Source organism: Phocoena sinus, chromosome 20 (assembly GCF_008692025.1).
Source record: "Phocoena sinus isolate mPhoSin1 chromosome 20, mPhoSin1.pri, whole genome shotgun sequence".
Lineage (NCBI taxonomy): Eukaryota > Metazoa > Chordata > Mammalia > Artiodactyla > Phocoenidae > Phocoena > Phocoena sinus.
Window position 1 is genome coordinate 26,700,760 of NC_045782.1, and position 21,732 is coordinate 26,722,491.

At 38.9% G+C, this 21,732-nt stretch overlaps 1 protein-coding gene across 1 annotated transcript in view; it reads left to right on the forward strand.

Annotated features, from left to right (window-relative positions):
* The window catches only part of ANKFN1 (ankyrin repeat and fibronectin type III domain containing 1), a 155,063-nt gene that overhangs the window by 75,015 nt on the left and 58,316 nt on the right, over positions 1-21,732 (forward strand). Inside the window, exons 6-8 of the mRNA XM_032617038.1 lie at positions 9,905-10,002; positions 13,005-13,095; positions 18,495-18,602. Of these exons, the coding sequence (XP_032472929.1) occupies positions 9,905-10,002; positions 13,005-13,095; positions 18,495-18,602 (297 nt within the window). The remainder of the gene's footprint in view (positions 1-9,904; positions 10,003-13,004; positions 13,096-18,494; positions 18,603-21,732) is intronic.

Below are 21,732 nucleotides of genomic sequence, written 5' to 3' on the forward strand. Positions count from 1 at the left end.
AAGGGAGCAAAATAGAACTCTGAGGACTGTCCCTCACTCTTCAATGTCCACATATAAACCTATTCAATTTGACTCAAACCCACTCTATTTGAGACTATACTCCATACTTCTACAAGAGAGTGGGGTGGGTGTCCAAAAATCAATATGGCATGAGTCCTTTCCTTAAGGAGTTTAATTAGTTAAGGTTATAAGGAGGAAAATGGGATGTTAAAAGTGGGTATAGTAAATTTACAACAGCTAAGATTTGGAAACAAGCGTAAGTGCCCACATAAGTGCTTCACGGATGAATGAATGAAGATGTGGTATACACACACACACACACACACACACACACACACACACAAATGGAATACTACTCAGCCATAAGAAAAGATGAAATCTTGCCATTTGCGACAACATGGATGGACTTTGAGGGTATTATGCTAAGTGAAATAAGTCAGATGGAGAAAGACAAATATTGTATGATTTCGCTCATATGTGGAATATGAAAAAATTTTAAATAAATGAACAAGACAAACTAAATAAAAACAAATGCATAGATATGGAGAAGAGAACAGTGGTTACCCAAAAGGAAGCGGGGGGAGCGGGGGAGAGCGAAACAGGTAAAGGAGTCAACTGTATGATGACAGATGGAAACTAAATTTTTGGTGGTGAGCACACTGTAGTGTGTACAGAGGTAGAAATATAATGTTATACACATGAAACCTATATAATGTTGTAAACCAATGTTACCTCAATATTTTTTTTTAAAAAATGGGTAGGAAAATGACCCCCATCCCCAAAGCCAAATGGAGTCACTTTCTCTGAATGAAAGTTGTCATCTGGCAAAAAAGTTGGAATGTTTTTGCTTTTGCCCCTGTGGCTGCTTATTTTATTTCCACGAGGACTCAACAGGATTCAGAAAGCTGCGAATTGATCACATACCTTGGACTTGTGCGTGTAAATCACACAAATCCTGCCCTACTTTGTGTCCTTTAGAAAGTAAAATAGCTTGTCAGAGTTCTCTCCCTGCAGACAAGAAGGGCATCACGCTGCTGGAAACGAAACAAAAACAAAAAATCTCAGCATCCCAGAAGCTTTCCAGAGCAGCTCTTACCCCATGGAACAGATTTCAGATGCTGCCTATTCTCAGAGAAGGAGTGTGGGGCGGCAGTCCCAGCCTTCAGATCTCTAATTGTCACTTGGTTTTGTCACAATTGTTCCACTTTATCTATTGCAGCCTTTTAAAAGCTTATACTTCTTTAATGAACAAAAATTATCTGGACAGTTTCTCTTAAGAAGTAATCTAAAACAAGTGAAAATTTACCTGGACATCTTATAACTCAAAGATACGGCAGTGTTCAAAAGAAAAAGGAGAAGTGAGAGGTTTGTCTGAATTAATAACCAATGTTCATATTTTCAGTCCACAGTGTCTTAAAAGTGTCGATTCATAAAACCCAGATAATCATGAAATAAAATATAATAATAATGTGTAATAATAAAATATAATAAAGAATAAAATAATAAGGAAGCCCAGACTGTTCTGTTTAGGCATGGAGCTCTTTCAGGCCATCAGAAGCAGTGGACTGGGATGTTTGCCAAACCTACTGGATGTTAGGTTTCTGTTGGCCAGCCCCTGACTCTGCCATCCTTGTTGCAGTCAAGTCCACAGATGCCTGCCCTACAGGCTGTATGCTGTGCCAATTTCAGGGTCAGCCCTGGCTTGGGCAAGAAGAACTGATGCAGGGAGTCTGAGCACCTGTACTGCCCAGTGCCTGGGTCCTGGCCACTGAACAGACCTCTCAGATGGTGACTGCTTAGTAAATGAACTTTTGCCCCAGATTCCCTCACTGTGCCACTCTTGCCTCCTAAAGGGGCTTATGTACCTCATTTTCATCTCCTGGTAACAGAATGTTACCTAAGGTACATCTGAGAAATCTGCTCCCCTTGGACACTATAACCTGCTAGTCAGGATACATCCACTCTGCGTCTATATGAGCAACCACCTAGCATTTATCCAATGGCATGATGGTAAATGTTGAACAACTGGATCTCTGGGGAAGAAAAGTACACACACATACATACATACACACACACACACACACACACACACACAAGTCTTCTATAAATTCTACTAATAGAAAGGATATGTAGCACACAATTTACAAATAATAACATATACCATACACTTTTTTATAAATTCCTCATAGCCTATCAATTCTCCCAAAACGCTTTTGTTTATTTTCATGCAATGAGTGTAGTTACCATGTAAACGTTGGTTGATATTTTCATTTACTTTAAGGAATTAAAACAAAAATGAAACAATACAGACTTATAACTTGACTCATCAATGACATACTTTGTGGAATCAAGTTACAGTTTTCGAGTACTGGAAGACTATTTCCTCAATTGTTTGGTGCTACACGCAATGTAACAGCCACGGAAACTTCTAACTTTAATCTGAATTATTAACATTTTCTCCATCACTTTCTTAAGTCTAGACCAGTGGTCAGCAAATTTCTCCTGCAAAGGGCCAGAGAGTAAATACATTAGGCTTTGTGGACTACACATGGGCTCTGTCACATATTCTTCGTGTGCGCGTGTGCGTGTGCACGCGCTTTTACAATCCTTTAAAAATGCAAAAGGCAGACCTCGGGTCGGATTTGGCTTTTGGAATTATAGTTTGCCGATACCTGGTTTAGACAGTCCACAACATAAAAAATCAAGCCTTGGTCTGATAGCATTCGCTCATTGCTATACTGCAAATATTCCCACCATGGCCAATTTCAAGCTACCAATGTGGTGTCACTAAACACACTGGGAAGGTAAGTGCAGTAGTACATCATTATATGCTATTTCCACCCTACAGATAAAATAGGTATCAATAATCTCAAGAGCATAATTACTAGTAAAATGCAGTAAATTAGGGAGTCATGAGTTTTGAGTATTTACTGTCTTTTTCTTTAACACAACTTAGTTAACTTTAAGTTTATACAATTTAATTTTTAATAATGGCTGTGTTTAACAACCAGCTGGCAAAATTCCTCAAATTTTAACAATCAGCTCTTGCGAGCCATATGGGTCAACTCCAGCACCCGCTGGATTTATCCCATCTAAATGTGGATGGAGCCAAGCTCTGGCTTTCTCCTTCTCCCACTTTGTGCTGCCCCTAAAAGCTGCCCTATTACGCCACCTAATCTTAGATGTGACATGATGAGGGGATTTTGCACTTTGTACTCTGTGATAAATCTGAGACCTTCCCAACTCGTAATGTTCTAGGAAAACCAGCAGGTGAATCTACTAAGGAAAGAGATCCTATAAACGCAAAGAAAAAAGTGATTTCTATATGATCTGGGGCTTGGGGATTACCTATACTTCCGATAACTCCACTAGTGCAGATCATTCAGACTTTCTCATCCCCAAATTTCAGAAATTACTGAAGGAATTTTTGTTTAAAGTCACCCCTGGTTAAGAGACCAAAAAAGTACAAAGGTGAAGCTCCGTGAATCTCACTGAAGACATTAGGCTGGCAGCAGCTGGGTCTCTAGAAGACTGGTATTCTTTCAACAAACACTTCATGCCAAGCTTGGAAAAAGAGAAAGAACTCTCAGCAGTAGTAAGAATCACAAAAATTACAGTATCGTTTATTTAGAAAGCAAAGACGATCAAGAGAAAGAATAAATTCAGCCATAACAGGAGAGCCATTAGGAGATAAATAAAGAAGCAAATAGATCAGACTGTGGAGCTGACTTTTTTGCTGTTACTTGTAGTATTATGTACTTTTCAAAAACCTGAACATTTAGAATCTCTGCATCATGTCTGTATCTGTAGGTAGCTCTGTAATATGGCAGGCAAAACTAAGACAATACACAATATACATAGGTAGGGGCATAATACTTTTGTAGATGGCAGAAACTGACAATAAATAAATGAACATAGCCTTCCAATTCCAACTGTGCTTTTAATCTTCTAGAAGTAGTAGGTGCAGGAAGGATTTACTAGTGTCCAAAAAAAAAAAAGGCTTTTGCCCTTAATTTAAATCATTGTTGTTCTAGGGAAATTTAATTTGGGGAAAAAAAATGTTTTTCTAATTAACTGGAAGACTGCGTGCTATGCAAACAATAAAGATTCTTGTTTGAAAGTAATGCATGCCCCTACTCCTAGAACTACCAAGGGAATTTAAAATAAAAAATGCAAGCGGCTCCAACCTCGTGTTTTGCCAGAGCTAAACAGAATTCCCAGATCCAGAGTTTTCACACGTCATTTCCCAATTTAAAACCCACACGTGTTGAGTGGGTTCATGCTTCAGCAAGACACATCTTCTCATCTCTAGGAATGACGTATTTGATCCTTTTCTGGGTTTCTCGGCACATCCCTCTCTCCCTCTTTCTACTTGTTGTGCTATGGTTGGCCTGAAAGGTTAGAAACTGCACAATTAGATGGATCGGGGAAGATTTCATAATGCTCTGGTGCTGGGCTGGGCAGTCGAGCCAAATTCCATTCATTAGCTAAGGCGCCGGGGTGAGTGTGGCCAGTAAAAATGCTGTTTTGGTTCCATAGAAGTGCTGATAGGGAACAGGAAATAAACTTTTATTTTTTGGGTCCTTAGAGGCAGTATGGACAAGTGAGGAGGAGTCTGGGATGCTGGGAATCTGGAAGCCAGGAATTAATCTCCATCTTAACTACTTACTGGGCAGCTCAAGCAACTTCCGTTCTCTTTTGACTGTATTTTTTCTAACACTGTTTTCTTATTCTTTAAGTACCAGCATCAGATTTCTGTCTACCTTATTCTTCAAGCATTCCAAAGTCATGAATCAAGTATTCAATTCACACAACATAAACAGCCACCTATACTGTGCTAGGTGCTGTGATAGATGCTTTGGAAACTGGTATTAATACAACTTGGTTCCTGCTCTCAAAGAGCTCATAGACTAAAGAGGAGAGAGATCTCTTAAATACAAAACAATAAAGCAAGTACAATGTAAGAGACATATTAAAATTACTATGGGAAAGCTGGCAAAGGAGCTTCCCTTGGAAAGCCAAGAAAAGCTATGGAAAGGAAGGATCCTTGAACCAGGGGTTTGAATGAAGGGGTAGAAGACTTTGAGGAAGGAGAGCATATTATAAGAGAAAACAGCATAAGCAACGGGTCTGAGGTCGAGTGACCAGTGAGGCTCAAGTGGAAAGCTTGGGTAGGGCCTGGGCAAGAGGCAGGAGGATAACTTTTACAGTCTGTCCTCCTGGTGTGTGAAGAGGGTAAAATAACTCTAGACTTTGAGGCATTTGAGAGTCGAGGGACAACCTGGACAATAGCAGTTTTTAGATTTTTCTTTTTTTAATCAACTGAATAGAAATTAGATATTGCTGCAACGTTATCTCTTTATGCCTTTCCTTTTGCACAGTCTTCACCTCTCAAAAAGCTGGCCTGAAGAGTGTTATCACTCTGCAGTTATACTGAAGAGTGCTATAACTCTTCAGGGTTTGTTAATCACACAGTCCACACCATGAGGCTTGAAATTTACCTGCACTTTGACTAAGTTCTCAGCTTGTGCGCCCTAACACTTCCAGTTATGAACTTTCTACTCTTCTCACTGATTCTGGGACATTCCTCCTCACATTATAGACTTCAGATGACGAGGGGAAGCCTTCTGGAGCTCTGTTTTCTTCTTAAGCTTGGTCTGTGGTTTATAACAGCTGCCATCAGGAAAATGGTGATGGTTCAGGTAGAAACTCTCTTGTCCAACTGCTCTACATTTCTAAAGCTTAGATAAAAATGAAATATTTGTTAAAATAACAGAACTTCACATTTAAAATATTCATAGCTATTTGATACAAAGAGAGTGAATCACAGTTTGAGCCAGAGCCAATTTTTAAGAAATACTAACACCTAGGTTTTGCCTGGTACCTTTCTTACTAACGTTCGACTGCTATGAGCCACTGCGTGATTGAACCCTGCTTCTATTTCCCAGACCTAAGTAGAAACAGTTGCCCTGATCTTTATCTTAAAACTGTAAGTCTTATATAGTTTTAAACTTCATATACATGGCTCCAACGCTTCAGGGATTTAGAGCAGACTTATAAGTGATTTTTCTCGTGGCTTTAATATTAAGTCTTTAAACGACCTACACATAACTTTCCAGAGAGACCATGCTAAGTTGCCTTCTTAGGATTCCCAGTTGACTCTCAAAGTGATTCCAGCTCATTCTATTTCCAGAAGTGAGCAGAAGCTCCTTTCTTTATGTCAAGAGTCCATCAACCCAAGGAAGTACACAGAGGGAAAAAACTATAGGTTGCCCCAGAATAGACTGGCCATTCCAACATGGAGAATTTTTTTCCTTCCAGGTAGATCTTCTCTTTCTTTAGACCCTTCCCCCTTTGAAACCTCGACATATTATAAGATCTAATTAGACTTAAATGGTTAAAACTTTCTATTAACTCCTAAAGAAGAACACACCTCCCTACAAACCTGCTTCTATTTGTTTTTTTGTTGTTGTTTTTCAAGAAGCCAGGCCCTCTTTTCCACCTGAAACATGCTTTGTAGAACTATTTCAATAGAACATGACAGGGGCTTCCCTGGTGGCACTGTGGTTGACAGTCCGCCTGCCGATGCAGGCGGGCTCGTGACCCGGTCCAGGAGGATCCCGCATGCCGCGGGGCGGCTGGGCCCGTGAGCCATGGCCGCTGAGCCTGCGCGTCCAGAGCCTGTGCTCCGCAACGGGAGAGGCCACAGCAGTGAGAGGCCCACGTACCGCAAAAAAAAAAAAAAAAAAAAAAAAAAAAAAAAAAAAAAAAAAAAAAAAATAGAACATGACAGCTTTCATTCAAAAATAAATTGTTGTTTCTTCAGAAATTTTAAAGATTGCATCTGTGAGCAACTTTTCTTTAATCATTTCTCAAATAATCTGGTCTTGTTCCCACTAATCCCTAGCTCTTCTTTTGGGATGTACCCTGAATCCTTAGCCTGAAATCAGAAGCTCTTGATCCTCAGTCTTGGGCTTGGGGCTTCACCACATCAGTGAACCATGCATGTCTCGATGGCAACCAAAGATATTTTTGTTTCTAGAATTTTCCTATATTCTTTGTTCTTTCTAGATGTCCTTGCACATGTGCTACTAATTTTCATTTTGTTTGTGATAATTCCCTCAACGACTGCTCTTTTTTCTTTAGCTTAAGATAATATGCAACACTATTCTCTGATTACAAACCCTCTCTAATTTGACCTTAAGAAACTTGGCTTTTTCAAGAGCTAGTAGCTCATAGGCATAATAAAACATCTGGGGAAAGAAGTATACATACATACCTATATATATATATAACACATATATTAAAATACATACATATATGTGTTTTAGAATATGTATTTATAATAAGGTATAGGCTTGATTTGAGAGTAAACATACAACCTTAATCATTTGATTCTAATTAGATTTTACAATATGCCTAAGAGCTTCAAAGGGCAAGAGTCTGGAGAAGGAGAAGATTCACATGGAAGAAAAATATCTCCGTGTTGGAAAAGCAGTCTATTCTGGATGTGTGTGTGTCCATATGTATATGCATACAATAAAACAAATATATACGTATTTGATGTGTACAATATTTAGTAAGCATTTTCTGTGCACCAAGCACACAGATCCAAGTGTGGATCTAGAGAGGGAAGAAATAACACTTTTCTTATTCTCAAATTTCTCACAATCTAACAAGAAAAGGAAGCATAATATATGTGTAATAAATCTTGTTTTTATATAAATTAAGGACTTTGGGAACACAGAAAAGATGTATTTAATCAATTATTCCTGAGGAATTTAGAGCATCAGCAAGACAGAGGCATACAAATGCACAGAATAATAAACAGGTAACAAGGACTTCGCTTTGGGAAATGGCAGGATATAAGGATAGTAGAGTAAGGCTGGGACTAGATTATGAAGGTCTTTGAATGCCTTGTTAGGGTTTCATTTTACTTTGGAAATCAACTGGACACTATGAAAAGATTTTATGAGGAGAAACTAAACAATTAGATCTGCATTTTAAAACTAGAATTCGGGCTATAGTAAGAAGATTGTATATAAGGATAAGGAGATGAACAGAAAAAACAATTAGAGTTAGGCCTAATCAATTATCAGTTAGGCCTACAAAAAAATCAGTTGCAGAGTTGATGCTCAGGATTATAAGGGTCTGCTCTAGAATAGCTTCAGTGTGAGGGGGAGAGGGAAATTTCTGGGAGACATTTAAAAATAGAACCTACTGGGTTTAGTAATCCACTGGTTGTGAGGAATTGGGGAAAAAGAGGAAGCAGGATGCACTGAGTTTTGGGGTTGGTTGACTGGATGTGTGGCAGTGCTAAATGAGCTAAAATTAAGGAAAAAAAGAGGAGAAACATATTTCGGTAAGGAAAAGTACTTAATGGAGTACTTCCGCTCAAGTGGAGTGGGGACACTCAGGTGGAAATTTACAGAAAGAAGTCAGAGCTCCAGAGAGAAGCTAAACCTAGAATTACACTTTCAAGAGTCATTGTTGGAGCCATAAAAGTGGATAAGGTCACTACCTGGGACAAGCACGTGGAATGAAAAAGGAGCCAAACCCTCAAGGAACAACACATCAAAGGACAAAGAAAGGGAGGAACCAGGGAGAGCCTGAAAAGAGGGAATCAGGAGGTAGAAGAAGCAGAAGACAGGGTGCAACCGAAAGCAAGGGGAAAGAAGGTTGCAAAAAACGGGGGGAGGCCAAAGTGGCAGGATTTCCCAAGAAGAGGCTGTTGTGGATGATCAAAGCACTAGGAATTTTAGGAGAGCAATTTCAAGAGAGTGAGGATAGCAAGCTAGATTCCCAGGAGCATAATGCAGAGAAGCAGAGGATGCGGGGGCAGCAACTCTGAACAAAGGGATTGTGTGACTCTAGGGGAACAGCAGGATTTAGAGATGGTTTGGCTTAATTTTGAAGTATTTAAGTGTCATAGAGAATATAATTTAAATCTTAAGGCCTATAGCTTGTCATCATGAGGTTTAGAAACATGCAGGCCTCGTCTTCCATGTGACTGAAGCTCCTGCTTCATTTAGGATTGCCTCAAATCCTGCCGTGTGTAAACGGTCACTTAAGACCCTTTTTACCGATGATGTACAATTTCTCTCTCCTGACCACGGGTTTTTCAACCAGAGGAAAATGTTATGAAAGAGCGTGTCTCACAGTACAATGGGGTGTTACAATTTGGCTGTTAAGATTTAACTGTGAATGAACACCCACTTTGGGGACGTCAGGTGTGTGGGGACCACCAAAGAGAACAGCCGCAAATCCCAAATCCTCCAGCTGAAAAGAAGCCTAATGAAAAAGCCTGGAAGGCAATATCAGGGAGGAGAATGAAAGCCAGGGGAGCAGCATACGACACACTAAAGGAAGAGGGTGATTCCAGAAGGAAAAGGAGTCAAATTATGTGGAAGGAAATGAAAGGAGGCTTCTTCATTTGGGATGAGAATGCCCCTGGGAGCTCGAAGTAGCACTCAGCAAAATGGTGAAACAGAAACCAGACGTGGGAACAAACGGAAGGTAATATCTAAAGAGCCCTTCACCTCGTACATGAAGTAAATAACGTATCTTCTATATACAATGAATTTTTATATATAATGTGCCTGCGCATGTGTGTCTATATACATATATACATACATACACATTAAGGTATGTTATTCACTGTTGATTACTTTATTCCCCGCCTCTGTTTTAAAAAATAATGGTGAACTTGGAAACTGACTTATGCCGAGGAGAATTGTTAGATGTGCCAATACAGGGAAAAGAGGGTAAACTTACTGTTTTTGAGAGAGATTATATGCTAGAGTTTCTATGATGCTTCTTGGTAGATGACTATTCTCTCTCTCTTTCTTTCTTTTTCTCTTTCCCTCCCTCCCTCCCCCTCTTCCCCCCTCCCCTTTCCATCCAGTGGAATGGAGCATGTCTAAAGACTTTTGTCCTTTGGCTGGAGAAATCATCATGGAAAACCTGCAGACCCTGAGATGCACAATCACAGGACTTACAATGGTAAACGCCACTAGACTTCCCACTCCCCTACCCCTGATGCTTGCGCTGGGATGTCCATACATCCCAGCAACAGCCAACGCCCAGTCCTCTGGCAACAACTGCCACTCGTTAAGCGTGATGTGTCTGGTACCCATAATCTGAACCCCACAAAGGAGTGAGCAGACAGCATGAACCACTTTGTAAGCTGCCATGTTCTACAGAGATCAGAAAAAGACTGGCCTCATGCAAGCCTTGAAAGCTGCTGCTTTCTGGATCACAGTCTAATCTTTGGGGAGGGATCAAAGGCTCTATGAGATCCAATTTTGACTCCCTGTCTGATGGTAAAAATAATAGCTTCATCTAACCCTCATCCCCACAGCCTCAGTTGAGATCAGTCATCAATTGGAGTCACACAATTTCCTGAGAGAAACCCTTTTCCCTTGATTAAAAAAAAAAAAAAAATCTGCCCAAATGTGCTTTCACAGAAAAGAAACTATATATGGTGGCACTACATTTCTCAGTAACCTGAACCAATTTAAACTGTGAATGAAAACCTGGAACAGACTGTGCTTATTTGTTTAACCAATCTAAACTTAAGTGTTAATTATTTATAGAACTATAAACCATATAAGCATATGAAATGCAGAAAATAAAAACACCTAACAAATCAGTCCAGACTGGAACAAACCCTATATTTCCTCAAACAATTAAATGCAACAAAACTGGATCATCAAAATCTTTTTAACTGAAAAAGATTTTAAGTAAACTTAAATTAAACCTGTACTTTTTTATCCAATTCAAATAATTAATATCTTAGGACTTTCATATGTGAGAGGTAGGAGAATTTTCTTGTTTTTCTAAAAGGTTAGTCAATTAAAACAGTTATCTGTAAAGCGTAATCCTGAAGCCTAGAATTAAAAATCTGTGTTAGGTTGCACCTCTTCAAGTTTGAACCAGCTTATTCTAACAGAATTCTTGGTGGTTGGGTCACCAACACAGAATCTTAACTTTTAGTCTTACTTACACATCTACACCAGGGGCCAAAACCATGGATTAGCAGAACAAACAAACCCCTGAATGGGTGGCCCCTACAGATGCTATTGTCATCTGATTCCCAACCCTATAGCTCACATGATGGAAGAGGGGCAGAGAGAATCCGAGGGAATTTCCGCTGCTTAAAAGAAAAAGTGATATGGTGATAAAAATGGAAAACTCTCCGTAGAGAGGTCCTCTAATATTTGAACTAATTTTTTACAGGGATTAAGTTTTTGCAGTTGGTCATCCAATGAGAGCAACACAGACACTGTCCTAATCACCTAAACGCCTACAAGTAGATTTACGCTTCAGAGAATCTCCATGTCCTTGAGGCACCTAGAAACCCATTTTTAATGTTATAAAAATCAAGTTTATGATATGGTAGGGCCATTACTATTAAATCCCTAGCAAATGCTCTACAACGATTGCTATTTTTTTTTAACTTCAAACACCACTTTACAAATTTTGCAAGCAATGCTTTAACAAGTGCCGACTTCTAAAATACCCCTTTGGGTTCCTCAGAAAACAAACATTCCTCAAAGCAAAAATGTAAAAGCATAAAACATTTTAAAATATTATAAGCAAACAAAAAACAACTCCTTAATTCTTTTTTTTTGAATTGAAGTATAATTTATTTATAATGTTATATTAGTTTCGGGTGTAGAATGTAGTAATCCAATATTTTTATAGATTATACTCCACTTAAAGTTATTAGGAAATATTGGCTATATTCCCTGTATTATACATTATATCCTTGTATCTTATTTATTTTTTACCTGGTGGTTTGTACCTCTTAATTCTCTTCTACTATCTTGCCCCTCCCCTCTGGTCACCACTAGTTTGTTCTCTACATCCTGAGTCTGTTTCTTTTTTGTTACATTCCCTAGTTTGTTTGTTTTATTTTTCAGACTCCACATATAAGTGATATCATACAGCATTTGTCTTTGTCTGACTTATTTCACTAAGCATAATAACCCTGCAGGCCCACCCATGTTGTTGCAAGTGGCAAAATTTCACTCTTTTTTATGGCTGAGTAATAATCCATTGTGTGTATGTGTGTGTGTGTGTGTGTGTGTGTGTGTGTATGTGTGTATAATCACATCTTCTTTATCCATTCATCTGTTAATGGACACTTAGTTTGCTTCCATACCTTGGTTATTGTAAATTATGCTTCTATGAACATTGGGGTGCATATATCTTTTCAAATTGGTGTTTTGTTTTCTTTGGATAAATACCCAGAAGTGGAATTGCTGGATCATATGGCAGTTCTATTCTTATGTTTTTGAGGAGCCTCCATACAGCCACAACTCCTTAATTCTTAATGTCATAAAACATTAAAGCATATAAACCATTGTTTTAATAATGGTTTTAAAACTGAAGTAGCATCAAAGAATTAATTTTTAAAATGTCTGAATAACTGAGTAAAGGATATTTATTGCAGCATTATTTACTTAGCATAAAATGTGGAAACAATCTAAATGTCCACTAATGAGGGATTGGTTAAATAAATGACTGTGTTTACCCAAAGTGAAGTACTATACAGCTACTAAAAGAATGAAGCAGATCTCTAATTATTAATCTGAAAAGATGTTCATTACAACTTGTTGATCTTGTAAAGCAAGTTGATCAGCTAGAAAAAGGTGATAGTAGCTGCCACTGGGGAGGAGAAAATAAGGAAAAAGAGCTAAGGGTGAGAAACTGCAGGTTTTGGTAAACCTTACAGAACTATGACTTAAAAATTGGTGTATAATGGTTTGGGGAAGATCAGGAAAAGCAACTATGATATTCCAATTTTGAAAAAAGAAAGCACAAAGAAACTAAGAGGGCACTCCAAATATGCTTATTATCATGTAGTCAAGAAAAGCTAGAAAGTTAAAGTATGGGTAGTGGGATGAACAAGTTCATCAGACACAGAATAAAGCTTCTAGGGTAAAACTGACTAAATAAAATTCCCATCGCATCATTCTCTCTATTTCGATACTTTGCAGGGCCAACAGTATTTTGTTCAAGTCTCGGCTTATAACATGAAAGGATGGGGACCTGCTCAGACCACGACACCAGCATGTGCCTCTCCTTCTAGTAGGTGGTGGCTGTGAACTCTCTCAAGCCTGGCCAGACTCCAACTCCAATTCCATCCTCAGGATGCCATTGCCATTCCCTCTCCCCACTGCTTGGGACTAATAAGATGTCCTCAGGGTAGCATCTGGCCACATAATGAATGATTCCTCTGCAGAAATGTTCCCCTGGGAGGCAACTCAGTAGAATGAAAGAAGAGGGAATTTGGAACCAGCAAGACTGAATTTGATACCCATTATACCTTTTATTAGCTGTGTGACTTTCAAAATTTACTTAAAGTCTCTGAGTCTCAATTCAACATCTGTAGAATGGGTCCGATCATACCCTTCACAGGCTTTTGTGGAGATGTACTGAAATGGCACAGTAGGACTGGCTGGCCCAGAGTACACGCAGCCCATTTTAGACCTCACCTCCCCTTCTTCACCGAAAGTCTAGCAAATCTTACTTACATTCTGTCAGAAGAAAAGCTTTCTTATTAACAGGCACTCTGATACACTCTGCCACAAACAGAAATCTATAATATTTATTATGGTGGCTGAAAAACCCAGCAAAGCCCCTTCTAATTATTTTAAACTTAATAATTTATGTCTGGTGTATTTGGCAATTCTCTATTAACCAGAAAATTTAATTAACAAGAAGAACATCTCCAGACATACTGCATGATAGAGTTTTCTGCATAATGAACCTATTGTTCTGAATTATATTTTATTCTAAAAATCTTCACTAATGGGATCATTTAAAATGGTATCATACACTTCTTGTGAAAGTGCAAACTGCTCCATCCTTTGTGGAACACAATGTACCATATTATATCAGCTGCTATAAGAACATTCATTTCTTTTTCCCTATAATTATACAACTAAGAATCTAACCTAAAGAAACAGAGGCAGACACACAATCATGAACAAATATGTGCACTGCAGCAATATATTGATATAGTGAAATGTCATGTGTGGTGGGGAGAACAAATATCCAATATTAACTCTGCGGTTAAATAAAGTATGATATATATAGATCCGTACTATAGAATAAAATGCAACCCCTAAAAATGGTGTTTTAAGAAATGATCCATTGTATAGAAGAAATTCTTATAAGTTTTATGTAAACAAACATCATAATTTTTTTCATATAACATTTAAACTGTGAGTTTGACTATAATTGTTAGGTAGGCGTGTCTGCATATAACTATTAAAATTTAACAGCAGATATTTGGGTTATGAGATTATGGGCTCTTTAGTTTCCTATTTTATATATTTTTGTATTTTTCAAGTATTATAATAACCCTTTGCCCAGGAAAAACCATGAATCAGGTGGTATATTATGGGCTTTCACATTCAGTGCCTCACTTAATCCTGACAGCAGTCATTGTCCCCATCTTGTGGATAAGCATCACCATTATCATCTGTATCACCAACAACAGCAGAGCTAACATTTATAAAACTCATTATATGCTGCATGTTAATCTAAGAATCTTACACAGATTAGCTCAATCTTCATAACAAACCTGTTAAGGTTTGTTATGAAGATTGAGGTGATTTTTATTATTTTACTGATGAGGGAACTATTAATATTGAGGTACATACATACAGCCCAACAACAGAAAATTCGCCAGCACTGAAGTCAGGTCCAAACCCCATGTTCCTTGCTCTTAACCACTATGCTGTCCTCCTCCTCTATTAATAAGGAAATTAGGATTCAGAGAGGGTGTTGCCTTGCCTGGGGTCACAACTTTGGTAACACGGCTGAGCCAGGATTCAAGTCTGAACTAGTCAAGACTGCTGTGGTAGCTAATGCCCTGCTATCAGGCAGACAATCAGACTAAAAGCCAGCCAACCATTCCTGACTACTGCCTCTGGTGGATTCAGCTAGCTAAATCAGGCCATACAGAGCCTCAGACCACAAATACCAGGGATCTCTAAGACTCCTAAGTCCCCTAGCATTTGATGATTGAACTATTCCAGCCTTACTTGGACATCTTTCTTACTGAAGACTTACCAGAAACACATACGGGGAATATTGGAAGATTAAGATACTTAGGGAACCCATCTCATTCTACGGGGGTAAAAAGAGTATGTATTTTTGGAGATGGAGGGATAGAAGGGCTAGAACAGCAAAAAAAAAAAAAAAAAAATTAGACCTGAAGGTGGGTCAGAGGGAAACCCACTCCAAACGCAGACCCCATGCAAATTCTGATCTGTATGATGTATTTACTTATAAACACCAGATGTCCCAGTTCTATAAACTTCAAGTTCTATTCAGACACTATCCCTCAGAGCCCATTTGAAGAGCTCTCTCCAGAATGAAAAGAACAGTTGTCCAGGTCTGGGAAGAGTTACTTATTACTTGGTAATTAACGTAGCAAATGGCAACACTTTCTAAAACAGCACATTTGATTAGTAGGGGTATCTGGCAAAGAACTGAAATCCAAACATGTCATTACAGTCACTGCAGACATGCCATGTCACTTGGAAAGAACAATATAAAAACACTCTGGTTCTATTTATAAACAGAGTATGACATTGTGATGTAACATATATCAGTATTCAGATATTTACTAGAAGACAATGTATTCTAACATGACAGAATAATTGGAAATTTGGTAATATGTTCCAGTAAGCTATAAAACTTTTTAAAATATTTTTACAAAAGGCCTGAATGTGTTTTTATAGACTTATGTTATATGGTATGGTACATAATAAGAGAAAAGGACCCAGACAGGCTTGTCTGAGTTACGATCAGGAAAGCCCTGATATCACCAGTGAATGTAAGCTCTGCACTGCATTGCAACTGAAGTGTCTCATTACCAGAACAGTGAACAGTATTATGTGGCATGATCTGCTCTTTTCCTACCACACTAAGTTTATTTCTGTCAGGCTCCTGATTTCTTAATATATTTTCAATTTTCTCCCTCATCCCTAAAGTCTCCTATTTTATGTAGTCATCAGAACCTTCCAAACATCTATGAGAAGGACTCATTCTTTCCAAAAACCTTGGCATCATGTCCAGTGCTCACTCGGGCTGCAATTTAGCATTAGCAATTTTCTAATGTGCCATAAAGCCATCAGCTCAAGCTCACCTCTGATGTAACAGGCCTCAGCTGAAAGAGCCAGGTCCACTTCATCTCCCCCTGCATTGATGGCAGTATTAACACTCATTAGAATGTATTAGCACGTTCAGGGTCATATAGTAATTCAGTCCCCCAGGAGTCTTACTCAAGCCAACAACATTGCTCATCTTATCTGAGTACTTCAGATACATTCATCCAACTAAGGAAACAAACTCATAATGGCCTCTGGGAATACATGAGAGCAATGTTTATTCTCACTGTGTCCAGATACCAGGGAAACTATAGATAGTCCAAGGGCCACTTGGAGTTCATTCCCTCAAACATTTCCAAACTTCCCAGTAAAAGATCTTCCCTAGCCCATCCTACGTGAACCCCATCATGCTCCTAGTCACAGTGCCTCACCAACATTTAATGAGCATCTCCTATGTGCCCAGAATGGTGCTTTACTTACAGTATTTCTTTGAAACCACAAATAACCTAAAAAGAGACTCAAAAGCTCACTTTACAGAGAAAAAACCTGAAGCAAAGAGAAATTAAGTCACAGTTTCTGCCAGCAAAGAACAGAGTCCACAGAAAGCACCTATGCCAATTCCCTGTCTCCAGAGTTGACCACAACTAAGCCACACCACACAGACTCCAACCAAACTCTGACCCTCCTTCTCAAAAGAAAACAAAAACAAAAACATGTCCATGGTATAAGGAAATGAGCACTATACGGAGGGTCGTGAGACTATGTTATAGTCCTGGCTCTGCCACCATCACCACCAAGCTGAAAAATTTAGAACTGGAATGGTTATCTCTGGGCCTCAGTCTTCTAAGAGGTAAAACGAAGAAGGGTGCATGGGGGAAGGGGGGAAGGAGGAGGAATTAGAAAATCTCTGAGGCCTTCCTCTTCAAAGGGAATTATCTGCTAAGGTAAGAAATGATGTTTCCATACTCACCACTCAGGAAGTTAACTTTCCAACAATGAGTTCCCTTCTTTTTAAGTTATTGTTTACATAAGGCTTTCCACATAACATTGCACTGGGTAGCTAATATACCTCTCATCTAACCCTCACAAAAATCCTGCAAGATAGATACTATACTCCTTTTTCATACTACGGAGCAGAGGCCCTGTCAGTGTAAGTAATTTGTTTTACAGACACTGAACTAGGAATCAGAAGAACCAGGGCTCAAACCCAGGTTTATCTGACTCCAGAACCTGCATTCTTTCTAACTATGTTATACTACTCGGCCTTGGATGGACCAATGTGGAATGCTTTTACCTAACTTTAACTGTCATGGCATCTGCTTAAGTTTCTAAACAAGGGAGACTCCATATTTTAAAATAACTCTAGGTGGAGGGAATTTGAAACTTGTTCGATCAGAATTTAAGCCTCAAATATACTTGTGAACTAACGGGCTTTTCTCGAAAAGAATGTCTAGCAATTTTAGAGAAAGCATTTCAACCAAGAAGCACTTAAAGTTGTTGCTTTTGAAAGATCCAGAAAGTAAAACCAGGGGAAAGAGAATAGGGATGGACTATGAAATGACTGACCTGCCGAAAAAAAAATCCAGAGTTGGAGACAGCAGAATTATAATCTTGACATTAGTCCCATACGGGTTATTACTCTTGATATCATTATAGCCAAATGGAATGAAAATAGAAGGGGGAGAAAAATCTCAGTGGGTATTGCAATTTAAATTTGCCATGTAAGCTAATACTGTATATTTAGAGACTGAGCAGACAGGGTGGTTGGTGGCTCCGAGTATGTGCAGGAGTTGCCGTGCCAGCTAACCAAAGCAGACATTCATTAGAGCAAAATGTAGATTTCCATTTCTTGGCATCTGACATGGGCTCTTTCCTTGGAAAGAAATGTCAATTTGGCCAAAAGTGTCAAACCTACAATAAAAGCATTGGGACCGTGGATTTCATCTAGTCTGCACATTCCCACCCCTTTCTTTCCTACTGTGAAAATCCAGTGGCGACTTGGGGTGCTGAGTGGAGAGGTGACAGGGGAACTGATTAGGACACAGATGCTGAAAAGGAGGGTAAGGAGCTGGGGGAGGGGAAACTGGACTCCCAAATTCTCTGTTTTCTTTTGGCTTTCAATTACCATTTTCTCTTGCCTTAAAACTGCCCAACTCAAGAAACCAACCACAATTGCTGTTTTGCACAGGGCCTGAAAAATGGCAGCTTCCAAACCCTTGGTAATGCCTGCTAGTTGCGCAAGTACTGGGTGCTCATCCACACAGTCTGTGGGTAGTATGAGCAAATCTCAGCTCCCGAGGCAGTGCAGGGAAGAGGCCTCGCCTACTTGAAAATTTTACTCTGTTTGTTTCTTTTGTTCAATAGACTGGAAAGACTATGACGACAGAGCGCCTAGACACAAGGGACAGAGTGAAGTTTTGGAAGGTCTGCTGCAGCAGGTCCGAGCCCTTCATCAGCATTATAGTTGCCGGGGTAAGGATAAAAATCTGTGCTGGGCCATCGACTGAGGTCTCGGTGGCGCCGGTAATTTTAGCAGTTTCCTAACTGGGTCATACCTTCTCATTCATCAGGGAGGGAGAGAGATATTAATATTTGTACATCTGGAATCACTTTACAGCACTATCTTACTTTAACCCTTCAGAAGAGACTTCCCTCTCCCTTCCTTCCCTTCCTCTTTCTTTTGCACCCTCACTCCACAGGAACAGTTTGAAAACAAGCACAGGAAAAACTGCAGCTGCCATTAGCTCCCTTCCCTTTAAATTGTACCTTCACAAAACTTCTCAGTGCGCTGAGTCTTCGGGATATTCACCCTCAAACTTTCCACCTGCAACAAAAATTCTGTGAACATCCCTGAGGAAGCACAACCAATTATAACAGCAACAATAATATTAAACTTCTGTGTACATTTATTATAAAATTTACATACAATTCACATCCAGTATCTCTTTTTCATCCTCATTTTGGCAATTATCACTGAGGCTAAGTGACTTGACCAAGGTCACAATGCCAAGAAGAGACAGAATCAAGATACCAACGTAGGTTTTCTGTCTCCAAGCCAGTCTTCCTGCCACACCTCGTTTTTGTCTCCCACCCTTACATCAGGACAGGGCACTGGATTTTAATCTCACCCTGGATTTTAATCTTCCCCTATACTACTGCTCAAGAGGAAGTAGAGCATAAGTTCTCTAGACCTAGCCAACTACACCCAGAAAGTCTCTGAGAAGCTTTAAAAAGATTATTTTCTACTTGGGCTGTTCAAATGGGACAGGGTCAGGTTTCTGATCTGTGTAATGATTCGTGGAGCAGGCACTTAGTTTTATTTGGAGAATTAAATTTCCATAAAGTTTTCATTTTCCATGCTCCTTCACCCATCACATCTCTAACTGCATTGTACTCTCTAGATTCAGGGCACTGCAGGACCAGCTAGGTTAATAATCTATGGTTGAGACTAAGAAATGCTAAATGAGTTTTGACTAGGTATAAAGAAATCATACTTAGCATTAGCAAAAAGTTGTTCCCAGTTGCTGTATAGCTATGACAACAGAGCCCTTCAGAAATGTTGGCTATAGCTAGAAATGAGGGCAACTGTTTGCAAGAAAATAATGTTCTAATGAGTGGTTGGTTCATTAGGAGATGTAAATATGCATGGAAGAGGCTTAAGAAGGAAACCCAAGTGGGATTTCATTCTCGGATCTCTAGGAAAACTTTACCCAGACTAGGGCCTTCAACATTCCACACCGACCAAAGTACACTCAGCTCTCAGTTATCCAGGGCCCATTTAACCAGGACAGGCATTATCTAGGCTCCTTTCTCTTCTTGTGCCTCTCCATCATTTCCCTGCCTATTAGTTCCTGCATGGCAGGCTAAAATAATGAAGCAATTGGATAGATTATTCTCTGCAATTCATAAGCCACTTTGTGTTTGGTCTTTATCAGAGGGGGAAAGCTAAAACTACTCATGAGAATGAGGGATTATTTTTTATATTATCTGAGGATTTAGATGTTCTCCCCATTACTACTGGATTACATTCCAATAATCAAGAAATGATTGTCTAGACAGCCCAATTATTTCTATGGTTTCCGTCCAACTTTTATCATGTACCTATTTTCACCCCACAGGGATGTAAATATACACACGGTATCAAGAAAGATTTAAGTAAGGCATAAGGTAGAACTTACCAAAAGGGAGGAATATTTTTATATTGAAATGTATATTTAAACAGTACCCAAAGTGTATTCCACATAAGAGTGGTTCTGTAAGACGCTCAGCTGAAAAAGGGTCTCTAGTCAAGTATATTTGGAAATTGTTACATTATATATCCCTCTCTTGGAAATGTAAAATAGACATTAAAATATTAAAGACTCTAATAAAAAGAAATTTTGAATTTGGTTAAGCAAGCATTTTCCAAACTTACCTGGCCACTGTAAAACATTTTTTACAGAATTAGTGTTCCAAGCCACAAACTTTGGGGAACACTGACCTATAATATGCCAGGATAAAAGAAATGACCTTCCGAGATGATACAACATAAATCTCTCTAAATCTAAAAGGATAAATTAAGGATAATTAGGTATTGCATACAGAAAACTACAAAATTGTTATTTAAAATAAACTATATTGATACTACGTGGTTTACAAATTTTATAATTAGAAAAAACAATCATTTCAAACCCCAGTTCACCCACTTACTGTGTGTACTTAAGAAAAACATTTAACTTCTCTGAGCCGTAGTTTCCCTATCAGAAAAAAACAAGCATAATAATATGTATCTTTCAGGATTGTTACAAGAATTAAATTAGATAATGTATTAAACTCATCTGGCATGAGTAGGCACTTTGCAAACTCTAGCTTTTTTTTTTTCATTGTTCTTCCAAATGAAGAATGAGATGCTCTCCATCCTCAGCATTTTATATGTCCTAGAATTAAAGTATAATCACTGACTCCATTGTAATGAGCCTGGAGTACTCAATAGATACACAGCATATTCTAAATGCAGAACTAATAATAAAACATCCCTTCTCCTACCAAAGCCCTGCATGGGAGATACCAAAACCCACATTAATTTCTCTGTTTTTGGATAAAAAACTGGCCACAGCTAATTCGCATCTTTAGTACTGGGACGGAAATTCAGTGGAGATGTTGAGTGGCCTTTATTGTCCACACGGTTGATGTCCTGACATACATAATGAATTATAAAGAAGTCAACTGTGTTCACTAAAGCAGTCCCCTACAGGAGTGAATTTCAATTATCATCCAGTTTTTCAACTGGCAAACATTAATTGAAACACTGTCTCCTATGTGTTAGGTGCAAGACATACCAGTATGAATAGCATAAGCTCTCTATGCTCCAAGCACTTAAAAGCTAAAGATCTGCTTCATTCAGAGTCCAGAAAACTAACCATTACTCCAGAGCCCTGAACTAAGCAGAGACAGAATAGAAGCCACAGTGGTTCTTAGGAGAAAAGTGAGTTTAGACCTTGTATCAGTCAAGATAGGTTATATCATGCTGCAGTAGCCACATGACCCCCCAAATATTTATTTCTCCCACATGCTATAGGTCTACCACTGGTTGCCTGAGGGCTGGCTGTCCTTCTGTCTTGTC